At 38.0% G+C, this 9,489-nt stretch overlaps 2 protein-coding genes across 2 annotated transcripts in view; one reads left to right on the plus strand and one right to left on the minus strand.

Moving 5' to 3' along the window:
- Positions 1–2,482: 2,482 nt before the first annotated feature.
- LOC107558105 (trace amine-associated receptor 13c-like) lies at positions 2,483–3,457 on the plus strand. The gene has a single exon (XM_016241722.1). It carries the CDS (start codon positions 2,483–2,485, stop codon positions 3,455–3,457), a length of 975 nt encoding a protein of 324 aa, XP_016097208.1.
- A 3,381-nt stretch (positions 3,458–6,838) lies between these two features.
- Positions 6,839–9,489, minus strand: part of LOC107558095 (trace amine-associated receptor 13c-like) — a 27,794-nt gene continuing 25,143 nt past the window's right edge. The window contains exons 3-4 of the mRNA XM_016241715.1: positions 6,922–7,403; positions 6,839–6,851 (exon numbers count right to left, since the gene is read on the minus strand). Coding sequence (XP_016097201.1) covers positions 6,839–6,851; positions 6,922–7,403 — 495 coding nt within the window. The remainder of the gene's footprint in view (positions 6,852–6,921; positions 7,404–9,489) is intronic.

A 9,489-nucleotide genomic window follows, 5' to 3' on the forward strand; every position in this document is an offset into this window, starting at 1 on the left:
ATTTCTTCATAAAATGCCTGGATTTCTTAACTGAAATATTGGTCTGGAATGTTTGAAGCCATAACTATCTGGCAGAGTAACTATTACACAAAAGACTACATACAGATAATTGATCTGAAATCGTTATTTAATGACAGACTATAGCATGATACACTTTAGATTACAGAACAAAGCAATGTTAGCGGTGTTCGTGCATGGCTTTGACCAACAGATGGCGCTAGCGTGCTGTCACTCTTGCGTTCCGCAGGCACCGAGGAAGTCTTTTTTTTTTTTCTCTTTTTTTTTTGGATTAGGTTAAGTCATTATTATGAGAAAGTTTCTCATTATTACGAGATACTAAGTCATTATTTCGAGAAAGTTTCTCATTATTACGAGAAACTAAGTAATTATTTCGAGAAACTAAGTCATTATTACGAGAAAGTTTCTCATATATACGCATAAACACATTGCATTACACCAAATACACAAAATAATGTTCTTTTTAGCAACATCATATGACCCCTTTAAAACTGCTTCATACAAATCATTTACAAATCATTGAGAAATTCGGTGAAATTAAATGTATATCATGAGAAAACGAAAGTATTTTTTGACCTTACATGCATGTAAACCTGTTGTAGGAGAATCCCAAAACAATATTAGGAACCTTAAAAATGACATAATAGGGGCACTTTAAAACTTTCACCAGCCACAGATAAACTGAAGATTAAAAAAAAAAGGTTTATAGCAGGGGTCACCAAACTCGGTCATGGAGGGCCGGTGTTATGCAGAGTTTAGCTCCAACCCTAAAGCCGGGCATTCACAGTGAGCATTCTGACGGTATGTCCACGCACGTCACAAGTGATTTTATCTGAAAATCGTACGGACGCAGTGATATACGACATGATTTTACGACCCGCCAAATTCCGAAGCAACCGCATGAAGTTCCCTGATGTAATGACATGTATTGAACTGAATTGAGAGAAGGGCAGTGTATAATAAACTGTGTAACCTATATGTAGTACATTTAAATAAAACTGCTCGCTCTCTCTCTCTCTCTCTCTCTCTCTCTCTCTCTCTCTCTCTCTCTCTCCCTCTCTCATAATTGCATAATATTGATACGAGACATAGGTTCTTTTTCAGCACCAGGAAACTGGGACGTCTGGTCAGTGTGTGTGAATTATAAAGCATATTACACACTATAGCTAACAATAAGTAGCTGCTTATACTACATCTCACCTTAATTTGAGCAATCTTTCATTGATCCAATTGTCTAAGAACAAAACAGCTTTAAAAGCTTTATCTGTTTGTAACTCTTTTCCTGTCTTAAATGACATGGAAGTCTCAAATTGTTGTTTTTTCAGTTTGTAATGTATTAAACACCCCCTTTTTCTTTTCTTTTCTTTTCTTTTTCTTTTGTTGTCATTGTCTCTCATTTTTATTTGTTGATGGTTGTATTACTGTTTGTATACTGTTTTTGAGCATTAATTAAAAAAAAAAATATTTCAGCAAGATGTCTTTTCAATAGTCCACATTCGCCGTGGTGCTGCCATCATCTTTCTTCTTCGCTGGGTTTCCTCAGCTCCTGATTGGACAACTTCAGATAGATCAACAAATCAGCCCATTCAACTGTGCACACCTCACAAGTTCAAAGCAACATCTCCCAAACTTTTTCGACATGTTTAAAAATGATCGACTTGTAACTTGTATTTACAAGCTCAGCTTGTAAATACCTCTCACACGATGCGAGCCACGACCATACGAATATCAACGATTTCCATGCGATTTCTCCCGAAGGGAAAAAAATTGTGTACGAGCTCGTACGACAGCAAAAATCGCACCGTGTATGCCCGGCTTAATCAAACACACCTGAACTAGCTAATCAAGGTCTTACTAGGTATACTTGAAACTTCCAGACAGGTGTGTTGAGGCAAGTTGGAGCTAAACTCAGCAGGACACCGGCCCTCCAGGACCGAGTTTGGTGACACCTGGTTTATAGCTTTGCTTTAAAAACTGACTGGGTAAATTGTTCCACAATATGGAACCAAGAAAAAGCTGAACACTCCTAGTCTTTAGTCTAGACCTGGGGACTAATAAAAGTCTCTGATCCAAAGACCTTCGACATCTGCCAAGTGTTTTATATTCAAAAGGTCATAAAGATGAGAATATGCGAGTCCTTTAAATTTCAATGTTTGTATTTTATGAAATATTTGCACACTCCCAAATATTATATGAGACACCATCCAATTCATCACTGAATGCTTTGAATATTTATCTAGTAGGTGGGTTTAATGCAGTATAATCCAACCTCACATTTAATGGGATGTCCCTGTTTTCTCTTCATATAAATTAGAGTCTAATCTGCGATAGAAAGTAGAAAGTCGAACTCACAGCTGAAATATTGTACCACAGCTTTGAAGTGGCAGCTTTGAGGAACACAGTAAACAACAGGGGCAGGCTACAAAGGATATAATCAATTGTGAAAATGTCTGACCAGAGCATCATGGAGGACAACAGTCAAGAAATCCAATATTGCTTTCCAAACCACAATTTGTCATGTTTCAGAGAAATCAAACCTGAAGTGGAATATGTCATTTTGTACATGTTCATTTTTTTATTATCAGTGTTTACTGTGTTTCTGAACCTGCTGGTGATCATCTCCATCTCTCACTTCAAGCAGCTCCACACTCCAACCAACCTGCTCATTCTCTCTCTGGCTGTGGCTGACCTGATCGTGGGACTGATTGTTATACCGTTAATGGGCATCAGATTCATAGAATCATGCTGGTACTTTGGAGAGACATTTTGTTCTCTTTTTTTATTTATTATTTTTATGGTTGTTACAGCATCTCTTGGTAATTTGTTTTTTATATCTGTAGATCGTTACATTGCTGTGAGTGACCCTTTGAGATACACAGTAAGGGTCACGGCTGATAAAGTTGTTTTTTGTATTATTATAAATTGGTTGTGTTGTGGCATATATTCTGTCATTATCTTACACGATACTATGTTCTACCCAGAGACACATGACAGGTGTTATGGAGACTGTAGAGTATCTTTTAAGTTTGAACATGTTGTCACAGACCTCATAGTCACTTTCGTTGCCCCTTCTTCTGTAATCATGTCTATATATGTGAAAATCTTCTGTGTTGCAAAATACCAGGCCAAGGTTGTAAATTCTGTCACAGGTGTCAGCAGATCACAAAGAAAGGCAGGAAAAACTCTGGGGATTGTTGTTGCCATTTTCTTCATGTGTTGGATACCTTACTATGTAGTCATCCTTATTGAAGGAAATAAGTCAACAGAATCGGTTGAACTTAATGTAACATGCTGGATTTTGTACATGAATTCCTGTATGAATCCTCTTATCTATGCACTGTTTTATAAATGGTTTAGAATATCAGCTATATACATTGTGACTCTAAAAATATTTAAACCATCATCTGAATACTTGAGTCTTTTCCCAGAGGATAAATGATCAATTCATTATTTTTTAAAGAGTTTAAAATAATTTTGTGTGGAGAGTCACTGATCTGATATATTTTTCTTGTTTCCTTGTACAGTGATTATTACTTTGTATTTGAAGGCATTTTTTATTGTACATCAGCAAGTGAATGTTATAAACTCCTTGATGTAGGTTGGTAAATGTGTAAAGGAAAGTTCGGAGAGGAGGAAATCTGAGAGCAAATCGACTGTGATATCATGACAGCTATCTGCTGGATTATTTTATTTAACAGAAAACAGTTGTTTTCTCTTGACCATATTAACATTTTTAACATGGACCTTGTATGTTGAGACCATGTCTAAATCCCGTTATCTTAAAATAATAATAATAATACAAAAAAACTCGTCTACCATGTCATGAGATTTGTAAAATATTCCATTCCTTTTTTACTCACAATTTGTACAGTGTCCCAACTTTTTTGGAATTGGGTTTGTATAACATGGACCTTGTATGCCTGCCTAATATCTGAATCCTCTTTGCTTTATTTTAACAGCTATAAAATATAATTTAAACACATAACTCCTTAGAATATTTGAATCCGTATGCTCACTGATGGATAATGATGTTTGGAAATCAAGACTGGAATGTTAAATTCAGTGAATGTCATTCTCTCAATGAACATATATGTTCATAAACGGTATACTAAGCAAATATTAATTTTAGCTGCAGTTATATAGCCATGAACATGAATTGCACTCTCTGAAACTTTCTTTGTCTCCCCACATTAGCTTTATCTGATTTTATTCCTCGTATTATTCTTGAGAATACTAGAAAAGATTTGTACTGTGATATTTTTTAATTTTCTGTCTTTAAAGACTTTCATAAAGATATCCATAAACAAACAAAAGGTTTAACCAGGAGCCAAGCACCAAAGCACCTTTTGTATGTAGTTCATCTGATTTGCAGTCAATGGCATCTTGCAGAACACTTTGTAATCAGTTCACACACTGATTGAAGTTAGTCCAAACATTTATGGCACAAATTTTGGGATCCTTAACTCCAAAACATCTTTGGGTACTTAAATTTGTTCAATTTATTAACAGCGCCATCTACTTGAGCATTTGCACTCCATCAGCACTAAAGAGCTTCACCTACAAGACTGCCAAGTTTGTCTGGATTGCATACCCTTACGTAACAAAAATGTATAGGATTTTATACTGCAAAATATAATGCGATATATTACATAATACATTTCCATATATGGGAAACTAGTGCTTATATTTTTCAATATACAGCAATATATGCATTGACAATGTATGGCTATATACTGATACATAAAAATATATTTAGAAATGAAGATTTAATGTGTGATCCTTTATTGAGTATATATTGCACACACATGTTGCCATATATATGTGAATGCATGTACACACATATACACACACACATTCACTGAATGAGTTACAGCTGATTTCTAATTCCCAGCATGCTTTGCTTCTGACTGGAGAGTAAACATTTTAACAGTAAGTGTTATTTCATGTGTTTTTGCTCAATATTATTATAGGGGGAGATATGTTGGTGTTTAATGTTGTGATATTTTTTTTATTTAAAAGGGGTTTCTGGTATGTGTAAGTTTGTGGGGTTACCATTGTGCTGAAGAGTAGAGCCTGTGGTTAGGATGACGATTGGCCAAGTACCTTTAAGATGGTTAAATACTTAAATTAAAAGTAATGGATGTGCACTTTTCAGCAAAGTGATAGTCTGTTCACCAAGTGTATTATGAGTTGGTGTGCTTATGCTATTGTAAATGAGCTATATTAAAAAAAATAAGTATATTGTAAATGATTGTTAAACATAAGAAATATATATTTCAATATTTGTGTGCGTGTGTGTATATACTGCATGAGTTCGTTATATTTCTACATATGCAGTACCATATCTTATCACATGTACATCTATATATTATAAAGTGTATTACTGAATATAAAATTACATTGTGATATATAAGTAAATATATTGTCACATTTTTCAATAAATGAAAGCGGCAATCCCTTATATTATTCAATATATCGTAATATATTTACACAAAATATTATTCTGTATATTTTCTAATATACCGTTATATCATTTAATATATTGTTCATTCATATATTAGTGAGGGTAGCCCTGTTAGCTCCTGCTGGTAGATGTCATAATTACATTATTTGGAAGCAAACTGATTCTTTTTCCACTGATGGGCAGTTTTTAATAGCCATGCATTTTGGAAAAATTTGCAAATAACATCCTAGTAAGCAAATGGTAATATTATAGTGTATCTTTTGCCTGGGCCTGCTATCTCTCCGGTTATTTTTTTATTATTATTTTTCATTTTCCTCTCTTTTGCTGCTCAGGATAGTCACTAGTGAAGGAGATGGCAGATTACAAATCTTGTACTTCTGGTTGTACAAACCATTAGATGTCATTGCCACATTGCTCTGGGCAAATTTGGTTACAGTACCACAGACTGCCACAGTATCCCCTTAATTGTTGATTGAAGCAGTATTAATCGGATTATTTATAGTGAAGACATTTTCTACATTTTGATGCTTATATATAGACTCATTAGAATACGTTGTAAGTTTCAAACAGAAAACTAAAGTAAATGTGATATTTTTTTTTATAAATATTTACTCATTAAGTTTTTTTTGTTGCTTTTATCTTGCACACAGCTGATTTTTATTATTATTATCTGAGTAATGTTGTCACAATAAAGATGTAGAAAGATTTGAATGCTGAACCTTTTTAATAGGTCTCAGGAATATAACAGAATCACCCCCCCCCCACACACACACTTTCATGTTCTGTATGTTTTGGGATTCAGGGGAACAGGAGACACATGCAGTAATAGTTTGTATTACAGTTATTTATCTCTTATTTATTTCCTGACACAGCTGTATACACAGTTTTACAGTGGGTTGTCTTTAACCTGTTAACCTGCTATCAAACAGCAGGAGGTTTTGAAGATAAATGTTGCAGTACATAAAGTGAATTACTACAGTCTGGCCAGCAAAATACATATTGAAATCAGTTTTAACATTACAGATTACTGATCATTTACCTCTGGGAACAGACTTAAATATTCTGAAGATGGCTCAAATATTTTCAGAGACAGAATGTGTTTAGCTGATGTTCTAAACCATTGATAAAATAATGCATAAATAAGAGGATTCATGCAAGAATTCAAATACATAATCCAACACATAATATTCATTACAGCTGATTCATTTGAATCGTATCCTGGAAAAAGAGAGACTATGTAATATGGTATCCAACACAGAAGATAAACTACTATCACAATTCCCAGTGTTTTTGCTGCCTTTTTTTCTGACTTGCTGACATTTGTGACAGAGTTTATAAGCCGAGCTTGATATTTTGCTACACAGAAGATCTGCCCATATAAAGATATGATTACTGAACAAGGGGCCACTAATGAAACAATGAGGTCTGTGAGAACATACTCAAACTTAACGGTAACAATACAGTCCCCGTAACATGTTATTAGGGTTTCTGTACTGAAGATAGCATCATATAGCATGATAACTGAATATATGCTTGAACATAGCCAGTTTAAAATTATACAAAAAACAGCTTTGTTGGTTGTGACCCTTGTTGAATATTGCAGAGGAACTTTCACAGCGATGTAACGATCTATAGATATGAAAACTAAATTACCAAGAGATGCTGAAACAACAGTGTAAAGGATAAATGGAAACAAAGAACAAAATGTCTCTCCAAAGTACCAACATGTCTCAATATATCTGATTCCCATCAGTGGTATAACAATCAGTCCAACAAGTAGGTCGGCCACAGCCAGAGAGAGAATGAGCAGGTTGGTTGGAGTGTGCAGCTGCTTGAAGTGAGAGATGGAGATGATCACCAGCAGATTCAGAAACACAGTAAGAACAGAGGCTAAAGAAATAAAAATGTATAAAACAATGCACTCCACTTGAGATTTGATTTCCTTGATGCACGACAAATTGTTGTTTGAAAAGCAGTACTCGATTGCTTGTTTGTCTAAGTCTGTCATTCCCCTGTTAAGCATTTCAAAAATATATTAGGAATACCACAAGTATCAAAAATAAAACAGCTTCATCATAGCAACATTTTGTAGTTATAGAAGGATTCTCAAGCTTGTTAGTTTGGTGTCTTGATAATCCAATTTTGTGGATTAATTTATATTAAAGGAAACCTGGCCTCACCATTACACAGGAGGGTTGATGCTACTGTACACACCCATAAGATAAATATCCATAACCATAGAGAGAATGATTTGTAGGGAAATTACAGTTAATCCCCATAGAGAGACCAATATTCTCAATGGTCCAGGAGTAAAAAAGTTCACTCAGTTGTCAGAGAATTTACTGAAGACACACTTCCAGTTCTCCACACTTCCAAAGGCCGTAGAAAATGAGTAAGAGGAGCCAGCCTTGAACTAACTTAGAATTCAGAAACACTAGTACTTATAGTCATATGGATCATCATTAGACGTCATTTCTACAGGTTCTGATAGGTTAACGGTAAAGTTAATTCTAACAACATCTAACACAGTGTTCTTTTCTTGGAGATACTAAGTTCCATTCGTAAGCAACTATCTTAAGGGTTGTAGGTGAGTAAACTGCATTCCTGCATTACTGCGTTCCTGACATGGGTCAGACCCTCAGTTCCCCTTCAGGAACTCGAGCTGCGTCGAAGTCGCTTTGGGAACGCCCTTGCGTGACCGCGTTCTGAAGCACATGTCAAATCAGTCCAATGGAGTAGCGAGACGTCACGAGCGGGGTGACGTCAGCACCAGAAAGTATAAAAGCGCATCCGGCAGAGCGCAAACCAGCGAATGGCGTTACAAACGCTGTGTTCCTCCCTGCCCACGATATCTGGTGGCGGGGGATACACACAATTTGTGTGTCGTTTGTTTGGGAGCGGAGCATGCACGGTCAGCTTTCGAGGAGCTGATTGTCATCACTGCGAGTTACTCTCGCTGCGCACGCTCCGCTCTCGCCTGGCTGTGTTTGATGAGAGCAGCCAGGCTCGCGATCTCGCTGGCAGCGGTCCCACTGTTTCCGAGGCATGGCGTAGACGGTTGTCGTGGGGATCGCAGGTGGATTTAGTGGAGGGATCCGAGACGGGCTCGTCCTTTTCTCGGTCCTCACCCGCTAGATCCGCGGCTCTCTCTCAGTGTTCGGAGAAGCCCAGACGCTTCATCTATCTTCCTCCAAGGAGGTGGATGTGGTGAGTGTCGAGACAGAGGAGACTGTGGGCTTGCCACCACAGTCCCTCGCGTATGAGGTGTGATTCGTGATTATGGGGTGTGTTTCACGCCAAAATAAAATATCGTTTGGCCAGCCTAGATACAGGACGCTCGTCCTAAAAATAATTAGACGAGCGTTTTCTGAATCCAGATCACAGCCTTCACGACGGGGGCCTTCCATTTTTCCCCGATCTCCATGCTGAGGTGTCAAGATCATGGGAGAAACCGTACTCATCCCGTATTTACAGCCCCACAGGGGTGCTGTGGGGCTGTAAACAGCAGTCAGGTCGGTTGTTCCCTCAGTGCCCTCACGGAGGTTCATTGATACCCCTGCCACCTCGGTGCTTCAGGGCTCAGGGAGCTACGACGAGCGAAATTCCCAGCTGCCGCCTGGCAATAGTACAGCACGGGAGAGCTCACCCCCTCAAGTGAGGGTGCTACAGCAGTCAGGTCGGTTGTTCCCTCAGTGCCCTCACGGAGGTTCATTGATACCCCTGCCACCTCGGTGCTTCAGGGCTCAGGGAGCTACGACGAGCGAAATTCCCAGCTGCCGCCTGGCAATAGTACAGCACGGGAGAGCTCACCCCCTCAAGTGAGGGTGCTACAGCAGTCAGGTCGGTTGTTCCCTCAGTGCCCTCACGGAGGTTCATTGATACCCCTGCCACCTCGGTGCTTCAGGGCTCAGGGAGCTACGACGAGCGAAATTCCCAGCTGCCGCCTGGCAATAGTACAGCACGGGAGAGCTCACCCCCTCAAGTGAGGGTGCTACAGCAGTCAGGTC

This window comes from Sinocyclocheilus grahami, unplaced genomic scaffold (assembly GCF_001515645.1).
Source record: "Sinocyclocheilus grahami isolate Dianchi unplaced genomic scaffold, SAMN03320097.WGS_v1.1 scaffold632.1, whole genome shotgun sequence".
Lineage (NCBI taxonomy): Eukaryota > Metazoa > Chordata > Actinopteri > Cypriniformes > Cyprinidae > Sinocyclocheilus > Sinocyclocheilus grahami.